This window comes from Acomys russatus, chromosome 8, assembly GCF_903995435.1.
Source record: "Acomys russatus chromosome 8, mAcoRus1.1, whole genome shotgun sequence".
NCBI classification, from domain to species: Eukaryota; Metazoa; Chordata; class Mammalia; order Rodentia; family Muridae; genus Acomys; species Acomys russatus.
In genome coordinates this window covers 19,727,908-19,748,459 of record NC_067144.1, presented here as the reverse complement: position 1 = coordinate 19,748,459, position 20,552 = coordinate 19,727,908, and the positions used below count along the sequence as shown (strand labels likewise).

At 48.7% G+C, this 20,552-nt stretch overlaps 1 protein-coding gene across 1 annotated transcript in view; it reads left to right on the top strand.

The window, feature by feature from the left end:
- Window positions 1-20,552, top strand: part of Pdia5 (protein disulfide isomerase family A member 5) — a 96,617-nt gene that overhangs the window by 61,206 nt on the left and 14,859 nt on the right. Inside the window, exon 11 of the mRNA XM_051149863.1 lies at window positions 6,963-7,099. Within this exon, the coding sequence (XP_051005820.1) occupies window positions 6,963-7,099 (137 nt within the window). The remainder of the gene's footprint in view (window positions 1-6,962; window positions 7,100-20,552) is intronic.

Genomic DNA, 20,552 nt, shown 5'->3' with positions numbered 1-20,552 from the left:
GTGGTGGGGGGGGGGTACAGGAGCTGTGAGGACTTGCGGAGTTGTTGACCTTTGGTGATGGGGGCCTGTCTAGAGTCTGCGCCTCCCTCTCTTTCTTCCTGGGGACCTGTGGACTATCTTCCCCATTCAGATAAAAACACCCCCCACCCCCACTGCGTGATGGATGAAAGTGTTTCTCACCCCGCATGTCAAGTTTGAGAGAGTTCCACGGAGGTCTCTCTGAAAATAGGACTGTCACTTGAGTGCTTATTTAAAACTACGACACCACAGTATTAGATGCTATGAAGCGACTCTGGAACATTCTAGCGCCTTCGACTCTGAGACACCCCCTCCCGACTTCTGCTTTGTGCCAGCCTTCATTCCCCGCTTTACAGCATGATTAGGTCTCTAGACCTCAAATCCCACAGTCCTGCCAGCTCCACCCCTCATTTTAGCCGACAGGAGCCAGGCCAGCCGCCGTGTGTCCATCATCTCAGTCTTCCGAGTCTAACTTCGCCAGAGCCTCCCCAGAGCTCAGCGGTCTCTTCTGGAGCCCCCAGGCCACCCCTTCCCCAGGGCCCACCCTGCTCTCATGTGCGGTTATTTGTGCATACATCTAGGAATAGCAGCTACATTTTTGGGAGTTCTGCTTCATGGCTGACCCCATCATAAGTACCTGGTAGAGTGTTTTGTCCAGAACCCACAGTAGCACTTACAAGGTGTTTTGGTTTTTTTGTTTGGTTTTTGCTTTTTGTTGTTGATTTTTTTGTTGTGGTTGTTGTTTTTGGGTTTTTTTTTGTTTTGTTTTTTTGTTTTGTTTTGGTTTTTCGAGACAGGGTTTCTCTGTGTAGCATTGGCTGTCCTGGACTAACTTTGTAGACCAGGCTGGCCTTGAACTCACAGCGATCCACCTGCCTCTGCCTCCCGAGTGCTGGGATCAAAGGCATGCACCACCACGCCCAGCTTCAAGAAGGTGTTTTTATCCTTGTTTTGTGGTAGGGTTGACCTAGGCAGACAGATAAAGCAGCATGCCCCAGATAGTAGAAATGCTAGTGGGGAGCAGGACCACTCACCCTATTCCCTCGGAGGAGAACCCCCTGCGGTCCCACTCAGAGTTCAGCGCAGGACCTCCGCTTCCGCCCTTCCCCGGCTGCTAGCTCATTAATACATATTGGCATCTTTACCTTAGGGACCCTGAGTACAAACCCCAGGGTTAAAGAATTAGTTATCCAAAGATATAGAGAGTTTCAAGATGTGTATTTTCAGAAATTGTGAAAAGGATGGATTTTTGTATTAAAAACAAAAGCCCTAAGGAGCACACGGTTGGATTTCTAAAGGTTGAAGCCCTGTCTCCTGAATGCCCAGGGGCCTGGGAGATGCAATAGCAGTCCACCTGTGTTTGCATAGAGGCATGTTTTGTTTTGTTTGGTTTTTGTTTTTGTTTGTTTGTTTGTTTTGAAGCATCTTCACACCTGTGCCCCCATGGGTTACCTCATTTTCAGCCCTTGCCTGGGAAGGGCAGCTCCGTATTACTCTGTCTTCATTGTCTTAACCTGGGCCTTCCTTTTCCTATTTTCCCTTTTTCATTTGATAATAAGCGTGTACTCCCCTGCAGCCTGACATATCTCCATCTGCCTTGGGAAAAGGTTTCAACAAATAACAATCTCATTTGTCACCGGAGCATAAACTCTGCCTGCTTCTTTCTCCCTTCTCATTTCAAAACACCTCATCTCTTTCTCCAAGGATAAGGTTTTCTGTCTGAGGTGGGGCTATGAGTCAAGAGATGTGGTCAGAGCAGCCTGCTGTCCTGCACTGTGGGTTTGCTCCTTACAGAGGATTTGTGGTGGGCCCTATCTCTCCACTAGAGCCTGCCACCTGTCCTCCAGCCTCTCCACACCCACCAGCTTCTCCCCTCCCTGCCCCTCCCCAACCTGGCCCTCTCTCTACCCTACCCCCTGCTCTGAGCACTCTCCTGACCATGCCTTCCTCTTCCCACCTCCTTTCTTCTGGGGGTATGGCCAGTCCAGGAGCCCCCCACCCCATCAGCCTAGTGCTGCTGTAGTCTCGATGAGAGAGGAACTGGAAACTACCAGGAAGGAAAAATTGGGGTTCCTTGCAGCCACACCCTAGGTGGATGTGAGCACTCACTGTTGGGGTACACCTGTGCAGTGCTTCCCCCATCAAAGCTGGAATAGATAGGTCACCTCTTACAGCTCGTCCAGCGAGCTGCTGACCTCGTCCCCCAGCAAGAGTTAGCCATGTCACCGTCTTGCCAACTACCTTAAGTTTTAAGGTATTTTTCTGAGTTTATGGTTTCCAAGGAAGCTGTTTCTTATGGAAAAATACTTTTAAAGTATGGGGGGAAAGTATATCTGTTTGGGTGAATTTCCTTCTATGTTTTCCCACTGTGAGTACCCAGGTCCGGGTGTGGTGTCTCCTCATCTTTACCAGTTCCCTCAATCCTAGTGGGTAGTAGATGGACTCCCGTTACCCACTGCCCTGGTGCTGAGATGTTCTCAGCGTCTCTATACAGCCAAGAATGAAAAGATTGGGGTACAACCACTTTGGCTGCTTCCTTCAGTGATATATAAGGCCCCAGAGAGAATCTCCCTCCCTAGAGTCAGTCCTGACATCTGCAGGCACGAGGGTTCTGGTAGACACTCCTCATCGTACCTGTACCCTTCATGGTTTTAGGGGGCCTCATCACCTCTGCTGAGTTGGGTGTGGCAGGCAAGTTAGAGGGGTGCATAAACAGCAGTCTATTTTGGCCTAGCTGTGCACTTCTGCCTATATCTATCAGCCCAGAGGCAAACGGAATACACAAACGCTGGTGTTCTTGCCCCCTGCTGCTCCAAGTTGCAGTGACTCACACATCTCCCTGAGATGAGCTTATGGGTGGCCTTTTCAGTCCTAGACAGCCCAGGAAAGAGGTTCTGTCTGATCTTCAGAGCATATGAGAGCAGCCAGAGGCCTGGAAGGGCCCTGAGGAGACAGCAGCCATGCCCCAGTGGGTACCTCACTGTTTTTGTTTCTTAAATTGCTGTGTGTGTGTGTGTGTGTGTGTGTGTGTGTGTGTGTGTGTGTGTGTGTGTGTGTAGTCTGTGCATACTTGAATGTGCAAGTAAGAATGCGCGTGCACCCATTCAGAGACCATAGTGTGCTGCTCTGTCACTCTGCCATATTCCCTTGCAGCAGGGTCTCTCAACACATCTAGAGCTAGGCTGGCAACTGGCAAGCCCTGGACTCCTGTGTCCACCTCCCACAGCACAGGGGTTAGTTACAGGAGACCATGCCTAGCTTCTTATATGGGCTCTGGGGATTTGAACCCAGATCTTCACACTTGTGTACTACGCACTTTTATCCACTGAGCTATATAACCTCAGCCCTTTGGCCTCATTTTGATTTTGAGTTATCCATGATTATCTAGGAATGTCTAGGTAGTCCTTTGTAAATTTACAGAGCATCCTCCTACCCATTGTCTGTCTGGGAGAATCTGAGAAATAGCTGTTTAAAAAAAAAAAAAAGCCAGCGAGTAGTCCATTTTCTTGTAGGTACTTTGACTTGAAGTTGCTTACCTAGGCTCCCAGGGTCACAGGCATGACATAGCACAGCTGCTTTCTCCCCTGGTTCTGTTGTCTGCTGAGGGTAGACTTATACGGTGCTAAAGTTTCTCCTCTGGAGTTTCTACAGATTAGCATTAGTTCTCTTCGGCGATGCAGAAAATAAATTATAATTTCTCTTTTCAGACCAGTCTAAAATGCCTTTTTAAATTTTTATTCATTTATTCTGGTTTTTCTTGGGGAGGAGGGGAAGGCAGGGTCCTACTATGTCATCTCAGCTTGGAACTCACTATGTAGACCAGGCTGGCCTGAAACTCACGGCCATCTGCGTGCCCCTGTCTCCTTTAACCAGGTTTCTTCACCCTTTACTCGGTGAGCTTGCATTAGATGCCTGCTGTGCATTGGGTGCAAGAGATAGGAAGGCAAGAGGGAGCCCCTGTCTTCAGAGAGCTGGCTGCCTGGGGAGGCCGGTCGTGCAGTCTCTGTGCACAGACTTATGCTTGCTCCCTCATTTCAGCACATTTGCCCACAGATGTGCCCCTCCTGTAGTGCTCTCTTGAAAGTAGCCCCCCAGTTGTCTGTGGCATGGGTGCTTCTCAGGATGAGTTTATGGTGGCATCCTCTATTTTCAGCCCAGCTGCACCCCCCACTTCAAGGGTGTCGCTCCTGTCTCCAAGGTGATGCTTTTTTCTAGATTGTACTGACTTCTGTTTGCTGTTTCATCTTTCCTATTGTCATTTCAGTGGATTATACATTCAAAACAAACAGACAGTGCCCCTTTGTGGTCCTAGGTTAATCTCTAAACTAGAAGCTTCCAAGACTCTTCCTTGACATAGCTTTTGCATCTCATGTCATTGAGTTTAAAAACAAAACAAACAAACAAAAAAAACCTCTTATTGAGTTTTCTCCCTGCCATACCCTACAGGTAACAACTTTAGCTCATTGCTTGTATGGTCTCAGAGTCTATTTTTCATAGCAGATACAAACAGGAATATTTTATCTCCCTTTTTAATACAAGAGCTAGTAAATGATAGATTGCTGTGTGTAACTTTAATAGTCTGTCCATGCTGCCGTGTAAAGAATACACGCTGCATTCTTCAGTGCTCAGCCCTCCACGAGTAGAGCTGGTTCACAGTGTACCTAACATGCCCCTACTGGTGCATACTGGCTTACCCCTAGTCTCTGCAATAGCCAATCACCTGCTATAGATATCCTTTTTTTTTTTTTTTTTTTAGGATTTATTTATTATTATGTATCAGTGTTGTCTGCTGGTACACCTGCAGGCTAGCGGAGGGCATCAGGTTACATTATAGATGGTTGTGAGCCACCATATGGTTGCTGGGAATTGAACTCAGGACCTTTGGAGGAGTAGGTGGTGCTCTTAACCACTGAACCATCTCTCCAGCCCCAGATATCCCTTTTAAAGTAACTTATGATTTTCAACTAGAGCCTCCCTGTGTAGCCTTGGCTGGCTTAGAACTTGCTGTGTAGACCAGGCTGGCCTCGAATTCCTAAAGATCTGTCTGTCCCTGCTGGGATTAAAGGTGTGGGCCGCCACATCCAGCTGCTGTCAATATTTACTCAGAAGATGAATTCTTGAATATAATTGGTTTAAGGGTTAGTGGCTTGAGCCCAAATATAAGAAGCTAGGTTCCATGGAACTAGTGTCTGGCTGGTGATTTCCCAGTGCTTGAATTTGCCACCAGTACCATCTTGTTATAGAATTTGGGGATCACAACCTGTGTCCCAAGTTAAGTCCAATCTCTCACCCTCAATAAGCCAGATAAAGAGCTAAATAAAAGTGGAAAGCAGTCGGGTGTGATGTCGCATGCCTTTAATCCCAGCACTCAGAAGGTAGAGGCAAGCAGATCTCTGTGAGTTTGAGGCCAGCCTAGACTGCATAGCGAGTTCCAGGACAGCCAGTACTATCTAGTGAGACCCTGTCTCAAAAAAACCAAAAACAAACAAATAAGTGGAAAACAGAAAAGGAGACTTTCTTTTTTCAGTGTGTCCCCATCAAGAATAGGGACGAAGGGATTCAGTGCGCCTCCCCCAAGTCCATCTTCCGATGTGAGATGGGTGTTTGAATAGAGGGTCATGGGTACTTGTAACTGGTCCTGGTCAAAGTGTGGTCCTGCTCACTATTGACCCATCATCATCTGGGCTTCAGTCTATACTATAGGACTGTGTGAAATTGCTTTCAGGGCACCCTCCACCTGGCACCCTCCACCTGGCTCCCTTACTTTTCTCAGCATGAGACTCCAGAGGCGTTCTTTTGTCTTCAGCATCCATTGTTTCAAAACTGAGAGGCCCATGAGTCTCTTTAGGAATCTTCACTTTCGCAAGACCAGTTACAGGTTGACACTGGGTGAACGTGGTGGACCAAAGGTTTTGGCGCTTTCTGTGTCTCCAGACCTGTGAGAACTGAGGCTTCAAGGGCAGCTCAGTCCATAGAGCCAACGTGGACTTCACAGGCTCCAAGCCCAGCTTTCTGCTTCTGTGGGCCTGGGAGCTAGCTGGCAGGCCCTGCTGTGTGAGCCCCATTGCTCTCAGATTAATTCTCCAGCCCTTACTACTGGAACTCTAAGCTGTTCCCTGCTGTCGGCCCTTGCAGGCAGGGAACAATGCCTGTCTTTTCACATTTGTCATCCAAAGGGTTTTCTCAAAGCTGCGGCTAAGGTGTTTTGGCAAAGGTGCCCGGCAGTGAAGCAGCAGGGATCTTATGTCACGAACCATCTCATTCTGGGCAGGAAGTGGGTACCTGGGAGCCTTTCCTCTGTGTAGCACTAGGGGCTATAGACACTGCTTTGTGGTTCTCCATGGAGCTAACAGGTCCCGAAAGATCAGGCAGCTGCTGGGATTCTGCAACCATTGAGTGAGTTGATGAGGACTCTCGGAGAGCCAGCCATTCTGTTCTTAGCCTCTGGATGGATTAGCGAGGTGGTGTACATTCTGGCACCTGGTTTCCCTCAGGTTCCATGGTCACCCCACACCCTAGTTTACAGCTTCCATATGCTCAACTGCAGTTAGTTTTTCCCAATCCTCTGGCTTCACCCCATCCTCCTATGTCCTGCCAGTGAGTGGACATTCAGCTTCCCCACTGGTCACTCTCCACCACTGTCGTTCGTTCTTGCCAGCCTCCTGGACGTTTGCGATACCTTGACAAAGCTAGCAAGCCCTCCAGTTGCTGGGGAAAGAGATTTTCCTGAGGTGTCTTAGAAAGCTGTAGTAAACAGCCACCACACTCACTGGGTGACAGCTAAGTACCTCTCTGCTGCTTTGAAGAGAAGGCGGAGACGAGCAGGGCAATCCCTGTCCGTCCAGGCCTTGGTGTGGGAGCTATGTGTCCAGGGGGCTGGATTTTGTAAGGACTCTTCAGACCCCAGGGCTTGCTCTGAGCTCTGCCTGTTTTTGGTCTTCTAGTCCACAGCCGCCACAGCCCCAGGTCCCCGAGACTCCCTGGGCGGATGAGGGTGGCTCCGTTTATCACCTGACCGATGAAGACTTTGACCAGTTTGTGAAGGAGCACGCCTCTGTCCTCGTCATGTTCCACGCCCCATGTGAGTGGAACTCTGCTGCCCCTACCTCCCTCATCTTAAGAGTAGGTCACCGCCCTGGGACTTTACTGGATAGGGGACCAGTGGGAACTGATGTGGTGCCTATCCTCAGGTCATGCACCTGCCCTGTATTGCCACCAAAAGTTCACAAAAGTCTTGGTCAGGCCACAACTGTCCCTCAGGAGAGCTCAGTGACACTCCATCCCACGGAGGCCTGGGTGTCCTCCTCCAAGCCAGCTGGGGCCTCAGAGTCACACTGCGCATGTCCTTAGATTCTTACTAGAACAGTACAGGCCCTCTACTTACCTAGGGTGGGGAACCAAGATGCAGGGAGGGCTTTGGTAGCCGAACAGTAGAAGGCTTGTCGCCTACACTGTTTCTGAGCCTGTGTCCTCTCTGCGCTGTGGAGAACAAAAAGGTTGACTGGGTGGCTTCAGGAGAAGAGGGCTGCTGCTCCTGGGAGGGAGAGGAAAATTACGTGAGAGCATAAGGATGACAGCCCTGCATGGAGCTCCCAGGGGCTTCTGGGAAGGACTGGTCAGTCCCAATAAGAGATGGGCTGAATGGCCTGGGACAAGGTGTGCACACCTCAGGTGCTCCATTCTCACAGCCTCCTGCCACCAGTTTGGCCCAGTGATTATGAGTGGGAGGAAACGGTTATAGAGAAAGGGGGGGGGGGGAAACATGTGAAGAAAGAATTCCATGCTTCACAATTGAGTGCCAGAATTGTCATGTCACAGTCTGTGAGATGGGAAGAAAACACAGACCCATAGAGACGCTCTTCCCAGAGGAGGGCATGCAGGCTTGAGTAATCCTGCAGGCATCAGGTCCTCATGCTGGCAGAGTGGCTTCAGGAAGCCGCAGAGCCACCAAGTAAGTGTGATTAGCACCGCCTTGCAGATAACATTGTCACAGATTGCCCACTGCTTTCAAAGTCCTGTGCTGCTTCGGTCTTTGGTGGCTACCGAGTGGGCATGACAAATTCTAGCCTGAACCCTTGGGGAGCCGTGACTATGAATTCCCCTAACTTTTTTTTTTTTTTCTTAAAAGTGTTAAATTCTTGAGACTTCAGAAGAAAAAAACATTTCCTGTGGTTTAGTTTCTAGTTCTAGAAAGCAGATAAAAAGCTCAGAAACATTTCCCCCCCCCCCCCCAACAACTCTAGACTTGTAGTATTGTGTGACCCTGCTGATTAAGGACCATGTCAGAGGAGCAAAGCAAGATGCATATACATTATAACCCCGGCCCTGGAGGTGAGAGAAACCACTGCACGTCTGAGGCCAGCCTAGGACACAGAGTGAGACCCTGTCTCAAAAAAGAAAGCAAAGAAGACTAGTGACAGGCCTTGGGGTGTGCTGCTCTCTAGGTGTGAGCTTGGGGGGGGACTTAGATAAGGGTATCCCCAAAATTAACAACACCTTAGAGACATGCGTTGCCTGAACAGCAGACAGCACTGTACCCACCCACACCCAACCACCCCCCAAGCTAAAATATGTTTTCCTGGCCTGTCTCAGAGTTCAGGGTGGAAGTGAGACTTGCAGGGAATTAGTCTGTTGGATTCAGAGCTCTCACCATCACCCCCACTGCCCACCACCACCACCCCTGCCACCATCAGCACCCCCGCCACCACCCAACCCCATTAAGAGGCTGAAGGCCTCCAGAGCGATACTGCGTTTCTCACGTAAAGGGAGGTTAGACCCTGAAAATCAGTATTAGTTCAGGTGTCAGTCCCAGGCCATGGAGAGAGTGGCCAGAAAGCCGACCCTCTCCAAGATGGAGGAAAACAGAATTGGAATCTGTCAGCAGAGCAAACTGTAGGCTCTGCCCAGGATTGCTGGCTGCGCTTGGCTTGGTTCCTGGGCAGGGAGCGTTACTGGGTCAGAGAGTGAGTGTGACTTTCTTTTAGGGAGTCACTCCACAAGCAGGTTGCTCTTCTGACTGTGATGGGGGAGACCAGAACAGAACAGGATGTTGCCACCTGGGGCAAGTGTCCTCCTTGCGCCTTGCGGCCGAGCCTGTCTAGAGAGTATATACTTGGCTGTAATAGGCATCTACAAAGCAACCCGTGAGCATCAAGACAGACTCAAGAGTTGCAAGGCTTATCACTGGGTAAAGAGCAGCCAGCTGAAAGAGCTGACTTCTTCCTTAAGATTTTGAAAACAGCACAAAACAAAACAAGACGAAAAACTTGTTTCAATGACTCCTAGCCATTTTATAGGTGAGCAGTATAGGGACACAGGGCTTAGAAGGTTCAACTTATTCTCAGCTGACTCCCTGCGAGACCTGCAGTTTTTCTGTGCAGTGTTGTTTCTGTACATTGTGGTAAGTGCTGAGACAGTGCTCTCTGTCCTGGTCTCCCATGGAAAGGCCAAGGAGAGAAAGCCTTCAGATTTCCTGCCGAGCTATGCCTACCCAGGCAGGAGCTCCTGACAACGGTGGGCTGCCAAGGCATGTTATGTGTTTGATGTCTGCCTGCAGCTTTCTCAGGGTGCCATGGGCCATGCTCCGGGGCCCTCGGGGAGAGGCATATGGCTCCTGGTTGTTGTATATTGTCAGTCCTCTGTAGTTGGACTGACCGTGAAGCCGCTGTTGGCCCCCAGGTTCTTTATCTTCTTCCTGCCTCGGCTTGCCCAGTGGCTTCATAGTCTTCCTTCCCTTCCTCCCAGTAAGCCATTCCGACCCTCCAGGGCAGCTGGTAGTCATTGGGTGACCAGGGCTAGGCAAAGCCTATCAAGACCCTCTGCATAGGCTAGCTGTAGTCACCTGGTTTGCAGCCAGGTCTGTCCCATGGGCCTTACTCCAGGAGCTAAGTTGGGCTTCCTGGGGAGGACAGGGCAAATGTAAGCAAAGGGCTGGTAGAGGTATCTGCTCACGGGTTGTGTTGTGTGTGGCAGAGCCTGGCTTTGCAGGCCTACAGTGTCCTCTCCTCCTTTGTCATCTAGGCCCTGTACCTGGCCTCCCTCTGCCCCTCCATGAAGGGTTTGGCATGAATGCTACATATGGAAGACTAGATCTAAGCCCGCTTAGGCCCCTCAGGGGACAAAAACAGGGTCTGTAAAAGGTGTGGCCATGGATAGTGGCTGATGCCATACTCTAGTGCCTTTTGGTTTGTTTCTGCCACATTCTGTACAGGAGATTAGGTGGCTGTCACTCACCGCTCCCTGCATTCTTCTTTCTTCCTCCCTTCTTTTATTTTTTCCTTCCTTCCTTCTTTCCTTTCCTTTCCTCCTCCTTTCTTCTTCCTCCCCCCACACTCCCATTTTAAGGACAGGGCCCCTAGCCCAAGCTAGCCTCACACTTCCGATGCTGTCAAGGATGACCTTGAACCTCTGATCTTCCTGTCTCTATCAAGTGCTGAGGTTACAGGCATATGCTACCATGCCCAGTTTTATAATCCAAGGGGTCAAACCCAGGGCTGCCTGTGTGCCAGTTAAGCACTCTCCCAAGCAAGCCTCATCTCCCAGCCCCTCGGTTGCCTTCTGTATCTCCATGGTATGGAGAAAAATAAGTGACCAAGAAAAAACCAAAACCATTTCCAGTCCACTTCCAGAGATGACCACTTACATATATGAGTGTTTTGCCTGCATGTATGTATGTGCACTATATAGATGCCTGGTACCTGGGGAGGCCAGAAGAGGGTATTGGATCCCTTAATACTGGAATTATAGATGGTCATAAGCCACCATGTGAGTCCGGGAAACAGACCTATGTCCTCTGTAAGGACAGCAGATGCCCTTAACCGCTGAGTCATGTCTCCAACCCCCTTTCCCTTGCTTTTAGCTTTTTAAAGTTGACATACAGTAACATTGGCCTTTTCGTCAACACGCGTATAAAGTTGTGTAACTACCATGCCTGAAAACTTTCCTGCTGCTATTTCTTTTCTAATTGTAAAAACAATTTTTTTTATGGTTTTTTTTGTTTTTGTTTTTTGTTTTTTTGAGACAGGGTTTTTCTGTGTAGCCTTGGCTGTCCTGGACTTGCTTTGTAGACCAGGCTGGCATCGAGCTCACAAGATCCGCCTGCCTCTGCCTCCCAAATGCTGGGATTAAAGGTGTGCACTACCACGCCCGGCTCTGTACAAACAATTTAAGACTAATAGTAATGCCTTCTGTTGCTGCTGCTGCTGCTGCTGCTGGCAATGCAGAGTTCAGGGGCTGTGTAGAAATACAGTGCAAACAGTGGGAAGGCCCCTCTCCCAGGCCCACTCTCTATCCAAGGGCTAGACACTGCTAATGTCACCATCACCACCTCTCTCTGCTGGTTCCACCTACATTATGGGAGCCTTCTTCTTCTTCTTCTTCTTCTTCTTCTTCTTCTTCTTCTTCTTCTTCTTCTTCTTCTTCTTCTCCTCTTCGTCTCTTCTTCTTCTTCTTCTTCTTCTTCTTCTTCTTCTCCTCCTCCCCCTCCTCCTCCTCCCCCTCCTCCCCCTCCTCCTCCTTCTTCTTCTCGTATGAGTAGGAACACTCTTTATCCATTTTCCATGATTTGACTTTTTCCACTTACCAGTAGGTTCTGATGTTTTCATGTAGATAAAAGTGTTGACATATAAATCTAAGCACTGCATAGTGTGTTATAATTTGGAGGTGCCATACATTTTAAACAAATCCCCCCATTGATAGACATCTGTCCTCAATTTTTCACTGTTCAAACAGTACAGGAGACATTTCTAGACATCTGTTGGAGGCTGTGTCTTAAGTATTTAGGATTAATTGCTAAAGTGAGGCTGCTTTCCGGGGATGGACTTGTTCTGGAACTTCTCCAGGCAGTACCTAGAAATGTTTTACTGGCCCTGCTCATGTGTTGCAGAGTCAGAACCCTGGCAACTTGGGGTTATGGTTGGTGGTGGTTTGAATGAGCACATCCTACCAACATGGTCCCCAGTTGGCATGTTTACGGAGTATTGCCCTACTAGAGGAAGTATCTCGCTGGGGGTGGGGCTCTGTGGTGCTAAAAGCCACTTGTCATTTCCCAAGTGTGCTCGCTGCTCCCTGCCTGTGGTGTGAGAGCTGAGCTCTCGCCGCCTCACTTCCTCGCCTTAATAATGATGGATTCCAACCCTCCGGAACCGTAAGCTCAAGAAAACCTTTTGTTGGTTTGAATCCAAAACGTCCCTCACAACTTCGTATTTCAAATGCTTATTCTCCAACTGATGGCACTGTTTTGGGGGTGGTGGCTTCAGGAGGCTGGGGTGTAGCAGTTAGAAACAAGCTACTGGGGGTGAACCCTTGAAGGTTACCACCAGGCCCTTTGTTCTGGCCTTACTCTCTGCATCCTGGTCCGTCACCATGTGAACAGCCTCCTTCCCACACTCCCACTGCCATTAGTGAGGCTGCTCTACTGTGCTTTCCATGCCACAATGGGCCAAAATTCTTGAAAACCATGAGCCAAAAGGAAATCTTCGCTCCCTTATGTTTCTCTCTGTCACAAATCGAGGTCAGTGTAGTGGAAGTAACATACATGCAGATACCGTCAGCCTTTGGCTTCTCTGCTAAACTGAATAACGGGCAGTTTGCTGCAGCTTTCCTAGCCCTGAAGAAACTAAACACCCTTTCCTGCAGTAACCTGCTGTGCCAGCCAGCTTCCCATCACTGAAGAAAACATTCAGAGAAAAGCAGATTTAAAAGAGGGGAGGGAGACTTATTTTCCATGAATAGTCTCAGTGGTGCCTGGTCCTTGGCCACTTAGTCCTGTTGCCTGTATGCCTTTGTCAGAGCAAAATGCCATGGCAGGTGGAGGAGGCTGAGGTGTGGAAAGAAGCAGAAAAAGGGAGGGACTATACCCTCTGAGGGTGTAGACTTTCAGATGCCTCACTTCCTTCCAGTAGATCCCAGCTCCGGGGGTTTCTTCACCTCCCAACACCATTGGTTGGGCACTTGAACTTCTAGGGAGACATTTAAGAAGCAAACCAGTGTGCCAGCCTTTTAAGTTTCTCCCATGAACACGTCCACTAATCATGTCCTTTGTCCACTTCCCTCTAGGCTGTCCTTTTTCCTTTTACCCAGAGCTCTGTCATTGTGGGTCTTACGCATCTGTTTGGCCGTTCCGTCCTGCATCTCTGATGCTCTGCACCTTGCATTAGCTTTGCTTGTAGGCGCTTCTCCTCCTACAAAGCTTTATGTTTTCTCAGCCACACTGTAATATTAACAGCTATGAATCAGAGGTCACCTAGACTCTTTTCATATATTATTTCTCTTCATCTCTATGACAAATCCCTTAAGGTCAATATCAGTGTTCCCATTTTATAAAAAGGAAGGAGGGCACTTGTAGGCCAATGGACTTGCCATAGGTCATATGGCCGAACCATGCAGTCCTGGCGGTCCTGGAAGCCACACTCCAACACTAAGTCTGCCTGGGGGTCTGCCTGTTCCATCCTCACTGCTGGCTTGTGCTTTGCTTAGGAACTCCACCCCAGAATATGGCAGCACTGTCCTGCCTTTGTTGTAATCTTTGTTTTTCATTTCATTCTCTTTCTCTAAACTTTTCATTTGTTGTGTCAGGTGAAGGGATTTTATCTTCAGTTGTTTTTAATCTGTACATCTTTTTCCTTTGCATTGTCTTCTTGATTATTTTCTTATGTTACTAAAAACGCTTTTTTTTTTTTTTTTGTATGCCTTTGGTCGCCACCTGATGTTCTATCATATAACGGCACTGTAAATTGTATAACCAGTGACATAATGTTGAGACTTCGAGTTATGTACTGAATCTCCCATTATAAATCACACTGCCGAGAACATTTTCATGCATAAATATTTATCCACATGTCAGATTATTTCCTCAGGATTGAAACCTGCAAATAAAACTTTAAATGCTTGTTATCAGCACTTTACGATAACATAAAAGATGGGGAGACCTCTGCGGGATGAGGGGCTGTAATAAGTAGAAGCGTCATCCATCAGGGTGTGACTCCATCCCAACAGGTCAGCTTTGGCCCGTGACCGTACCCAAACATCAGTGATCTGCAGGCATTAGCAGAAACCCCACTGAACTGAGCTACCGGGGAATTTGACTTCCTGGGAAATTCTACTTTCAGCATGCAGGAAAGCTCATGGCAAGTCTATAATATAGTTGTCAGTAGAGGTGAATTCAATATAATCCAGAGGAGTTTGAGAGCTTTGGGGTGACAGGAGGCCAACATCCCTGGAGCCAGAGGAGAGCGGGATAGAAGAGTTTGTGTGAGACCTCTGTGGACCACAGAGTTAGCAGCAAGCATGCTTATGCCACCGATGACAATAACCCAAGAAGAAAGTTTAACCATAAAACCTAATGGCCTTTCATATCACAATGAGGACACGAGTGCAGCAAGCCAGAGTCCTGCACCTCACATCTAAGGATCCTCTGCCTAACCAGCAGCTTGCACAGCTGGGGGACTCAACAAGGCAAGGCCCAGGAGGTTGGGACTTGGGGTAACACGAGTACTGTGTATCCCCACAGCTCCCCCAAATGGATGTGGTTAAGGGGGAAAGCATTACTTAACCAGACTTTACCTTTTGTCTAGGCCTACCCTGGCCCTTCATCATAAACCCTGTCTGCAGATGTTTATTACCTACTCTTGGTATCTCATCCAGAGAACAGAAGGAAAGATGCTAAAATGGAAACCTTAGTGTATTCTAGTGAGTTCTATGAGAAGGGCTAGATCAGCATCCAGAAGGCTGGAGATCTCTGAAGACACTGCCATCACTGGGAAGGAGCAGCGAGAGTGCCCTCTGGTGGTAAAGGAGGGAATGTGCGTGCACAGTGTATCTTGACCACCACCTTTGCCAAGAAGGGTATTTAGTCACTTGAGCGATGATTTATTTGTACCTTGAGACTTCGGCCAGTTAAGCCTTATGTGTTAGTTTTCTTCATTGTGCCAACTAACAACAACAACAAAAAGCCAAGTAGTGGTGTCGCATACTTTTAGTCCCAGCTCTCAGGAGGCAGAGGCAGGCAGATCTCTGAGTTCAAGGCCAGCCTGGCCTACAGAGCAAGTTCTAGGATAGCCAAGACCACACAGAGAAACCCTGTCTTGAAAACTTCCCTCTCTCCCCCAAAAAAAAATTAAGGAGAGACATATTTTGGCTCACAGTTCAGAAGTTTCTGCCTGTGGTGATCCATTAGCCCCATTACTTTTAGACCAACAGTTCTCAACTCATGGGTCACAACCCCATTGCAGGGGGAGGGGGGGCGGGAGAGATTCACATATCAGATATTTACATTATTATGTATAACACTAGCACAATTACAGTTATGAAGCACCAATGAAATAATTTTATAGTTGGGGGTCAGCACAACCTGAGGAAGTGTATTAAGGGGTTGCAGCATTAGGAAGGCTGAGAACCACTGTTTTAGGCTGTGGTAAGCCAGAACATAGTGGTCGGAGTATGTGGTAGAGGATGCTTTCCTCATGGTCGGCTAGACAACAAAGAAGAAGAAGAAGGAGCCGCAGTCCACTGTTACTTTTGAGGGTCCATCCCCAGAAATCTAACTTGTGACTTCCTCCCTCTCAGCCCCACATCCTAAAGGTTTCACTTCTTTGTAACAGTAGTACAGAGTGGGGCCTAAGCTTTTACCACGGAGGCCTTTGAGGAGGGACATTTGTCCTCGTTATAGCACTTTGGTACACAGGTAGAAACCTGAACAGTGTAGCCCTGAGGTTCTCATTAAGAAAAAGAAAAAGAAAGAAAGAAAAAGAAAAAAGAAATGTGTGGTGCTTGACATCAGAGTTAACGAGGCAGACAGCTGGTTCATGCAAATCCCTGCCTGTATGAACCTGCCTTGCAGCTCAGGAGACAGGACCCAGATAGCAGGCTGCTCAGGGTGCATTGAATAAAATTAAGAGGATGTGCTGGCGCTTAGAAGAGAGAACTAAAGAGCGTGAGGGATCTTCGGGTTGGGGAGTCACAGAGGGTAAGATTGACCTTGAGCCGAAGCATAGAAAGAAGGCGGTCCATGTAAACTGGGGTGAGCCGTTGGCTGTTAGTGTTTGAGGTGGATCAGGAGTCCATTCAAGGGTCCTGAGGTAGAGGGAGGCCCCATATGATAGAAGAGAGACTATAGCATCAAAGATGGGAGGAAGTGACGTGAGCTGAGCCTGGTGGGAGGGAGAGAGCTAGATGGCACGAGGGGGGTGGCTTATGGTGATGTTTAAGGAGCTTAGATTTTAATCTACCACCTGTGGCAGAAAGCCCTTGGAAAGTTTTAAGCAAGGGGATGTGATAAGATTTATACTGTGAAAAGAGACCCTGGCTGCTCATAAATATCAGGAGATCGCACAGGCAACCTAAAATTAAATGCCGTGGGAATATCTGAATAAGAAGTATTTTATGACTAGAAGACAAACAGCTCTGTCTGTGGCACTGGGACTCAGAGTATGACCCAAACCAGGTGGGATCTCAAGGGTGGTCTGGCGGGGGATGCTGTCCACAATGAGATCTTTTTTGTTTGTTTGTTTTGGTTTTGTTTGTTTGTTTGTTTTGTTTTGTTTTGTTTTTTTTTTGGTTTTTCGAGACAAAGTCTCTCTGTGTAGCCTTGGCTATCCTGGACTCACTTTGTAGACCAGGCTGGCCTTGAACTTACAGCAATCTGCCTGCCTCTGCCTCCCAAGTGCTGGAATTAAAGGCGTGTACCACCACATCCGGCTCACAGTGAGGTCTTATCCATCAGGGCGGGGGCTGTGATGAAGAGGGGCAGGTGTTGGTGAACCTAGGAGACTTATCATTTCATCTCTGACTGTAAAATGGACCTGCTGATCTGTCATGTGTCTCATGGGGCTGCTGGGACAGATTTTAATAGTTGTGTAGGGCTGGAGAGATGGCCCAGAGGTTAAGAGCACTGACTGCTCTTCCAAAGTTCCTGAGTTCAATTCCCAGCAACCACATGGTGACTCACAACCATCTCATCTGGCCTGCAGGCAGAATGCTGTATACATAATAAATAAATAAATATTTTTTAAAAAATAGTTGTGAACAGAAAACAGCCTTCTCCTTACTGCGCCCTGAAAGACAAGGCTACAGATATGGGAGAGAGCCGTGCATCTGGGTGGAAGAATCTAGAGGATTTTAGCCATCTTCATGCAGGGCACAGACTCTGCGGGTCTTCCCGGTGAGCCAGTTCTCAGTCCCTGAGTCTGGCTCCCGCTCTCTGTTGATAGAACCTGGCAGGTGGTATAGGGCCCATTTTCCACCCCAGCAGGACAGTGGCATCAAAGGACAGAAACCTGATAAAGGCATGAAGGTAGTGCAGGGTGAAGTCCCCCCCACCCCCCCCCCCCATCCTCCAGGATCCGGCCACAGCACCTGGGACATTCAGAAAGAAATGGTGATTTTCCTTTAGTAGGCCTTTCCCTTTTTCATCCACTGACCTCTGTTGCAATCCCACTGTCCGGGCCTTGCTGGCAGCACCACCCACGTCACATTCAGGGCATAGGATGTTGGTGGACCTCCTTCCAAGCCAGCCTGTTTCTGGAAATACAAGTTGAGGGCTCCACACCAGTTACCCCCTGCCTTCTCTCTAGGCCCAGCTGGGTTATGACAGAGGCAGCGCCCAACAGCAGGAGTGTCTCTAGACTTACCTTTTTTCCAAGGCTTCTTATACAGTGTGAACTCTATACCCTACCTACTGAGGAGAGGGCAGCCTCAGGCAGGAAAATGGGACAGTCTGTTTGAGCAGAGTATAAGAATCATTGGACTGAGCCAGGAGAGGTGGCCCACACGCCTGTAATTCCAGTACTTGGGGAGGCAGAGGCAAGTGGATCTCTGTGAGTTCGAGACCAGCCTGGTCTAGTCCAGGATAGCTAAGGTTACACAGAGAAACCCTGTCTCGGAAAACAAACAAACAAAAATTATCAGGCCAGAGGTAGCTCTGTGAGCTTCTTGCAAGCACTGCAGAACGTCCTCATTTTGACCATAAACCCCAAATATTTTCTTCCTCTCTGTTTATTCAAGCAAATGCTTTTAAATCATATATTTCACATCAAGTCAATACAGCCTCCCATCGACCATTCCTTTTGTTCCTAATGTGCTCATTCGTATGGAAGGTCTAAGCTTGGACATCTGTAGAGCAGCCCACCTACCTCTTATGGGAAAGGGACCCCTTCAGGCTCTCCTCAGCCTCCTAACCATTTAGTCTAGGCCCTGAGTTCTCTGAGCCCAGTGAGGAGACCCGGCATCCCTCAGAAGTTACTCATGAATTTGGGGGGGGGCGTACATCGGTGGGGAAGATCTTTTATATATTATATATTTTATTAATTTATTCAGATTACAACTCAGTTGTTACCCCATCACTTGTATCCTCCTGTTCCTCCCTCCCTCCCTGCTTTCACCCTATTCTATGACCGAGGGGGACCTCCTCCCCCACTATATGGTCATAGGCTATCAAGTCTCATCTTGGTAGCCTGCTTATTCTTTCTTTGAGTGAAGATCTTTTAGTAGTCTTTGGCACCCGAGACTCAGCCTCTAAGGCTGCCTCTTCTCCCTCCTACCACTGAGGTAGCTAGCTGCCGGGAAGGAGAGGCCAGCTTGGAGTCCCAGGATGATTGCAAGCCGCACATCTCTAGCTGAGGGGGAGGTGCAGGGACAGGGGGAATGGCTCTGCCACTCTGTATCCTTGGTGGTCATTCCTGGGGATCTGCCTGTCATCTGATAATACGAATGTTTATGTGCAAAAAGCAACCAGCCAACCTTCAGCCTCCCTATTTTAAACCCAATTCTAGGAAGAGGAGCAGGAAAAAGACATATGGCTTGTAAGGACACTCAGATGTTTATTTCTGGAAAAGTATGTTTTTATAATTCAACCTAATGATGCCTTTGACACCTGTCCAGTTGATGGGGCTCTAGTCAGGGGAGCCGCAGGCCTGTCCAGAATCAGCCCTGGAGGACAGAGCAGCCCTCAGTGTCTCAGAGGAATCTTTGGCGACACTTTCTGGGCCAGAGGTCTTCCTTGCCCTGCCAGCAGAACTCTGCACTGCTGAGTGGGACCTGGGGCCATCTGTGTTCTGAGGCTGTCCTGCCCGTGAAGATTGGGTCATTGTGTTCCTGTTACATTCCTTTCATCCGCCTCCTCCAGTCGTCTTCCCAAGCCCCCAATCACTCTTGTTCTCTTCGGATTAATAAGGCCTGGTCTTTTCGTTGCTGTCCAGTAAGTTACTGTGTTGGTTAAGTGATGGCCACTTTGCTTCATGTGATGGCACTGGGTAGAGAATTCCCGGGTCCCGCCTTGGAGGAGTCAGAGTGTGATGAAGTCCAGCAGTGTGCAGTTAAGTGCACAGCATACAGGAAGGAGCCATAGAGAGGCTCTTTCTCTGGCTCCTCTCCTGAAAGCACCCTGTGACCATTAAATTGTCCCATGGTCCTCGCCATCTTCAGTCTGGACTAGCCCAAGACCTGAAACCTCCTCTTCTGTTGTGCGTTTTAACCCAGCAGGAGTGGGGAGCTCCCTATATAGAAGCAGTGGGATCCCTATACCCTCTTTTTGCCTGTTGGGTGCTCGGAGCCTCCAGGTGGAGGTTGCGGTATCTCTGCCACAAGGCCATTTGAGGAGAGCCAGCTTCTTGGCACAGCTGGCAGCTACTGCCTGAGGGGACTCTGCCTCAGGGCTCTGCCTAGGAACGTGGTGTTCAGTTAGGATTCTATCAGGAAGCAGAATGGCCACTCTTGAGCCGCTCGTCCTTCCCCAGGGACAGGGTGACAGTGGGATGAAAAAGAGTCTTCTGTCCTTGTCCCACCTGGAACTGAGCTTTGCAGGACCCTGGAGGGGGCAGACACCTCCATCCTCGGTGAGGCTCAGGTGGCTTCCGGGAAGGGAAGATGTGGGAGAGCTCCTGTGATAATAGTGGCCTGTGACCTTCTGTCATCCTTCCTTTCTGTCTTTGTTTTTCCTAACCACCAGAATCCCACACAAATTAGCACACCTCAAGAAGGCTGTCGTATCTCAGCAGGCTCTGAGCATCATTTATGTCCAGTGTCCATGCAACTAGGCTTCCTTTGAGAGCACCCTGTAGCTGTCAAGCCTCCGCACCACACAGCCTCTTTAGCAGCCAAAGCCAGAAACCACTCTTTCAATGAAAATGAAAGTTTTCTGATTCCCTAGTGTCATCCACACAAAGTGAATGGTTTTTAAAATATCTTTCCTTTTTTGCATTTATTCATTTGTGTATTTGTGTGCATATATATATATGCATATGTGTGTGTACTGTGGAGGTAAAAAAAAAGACAGCTATAGAGCTTGGCCCCCTTCTACCATGTGGGGCCTAGGAACCCAACTGATGTCATCAGATTTGGCAGCAAGTGCCTTTACCCACAGAGCCATCGTACTGGCCCCCTGTTTGCTTGACAATGTATCAAATTCTGTTCTTCGTGACAGCTGGATGCGCTCCAGTGCTTGTAAGGAAAGGACAGGCTGTCTCTCAAGGAAATGCCATTGGTTTGGGCACAAGCAGGCCCCGTGCCCGTGCCTCATACTTTCTCCTTTGGGGATTCAG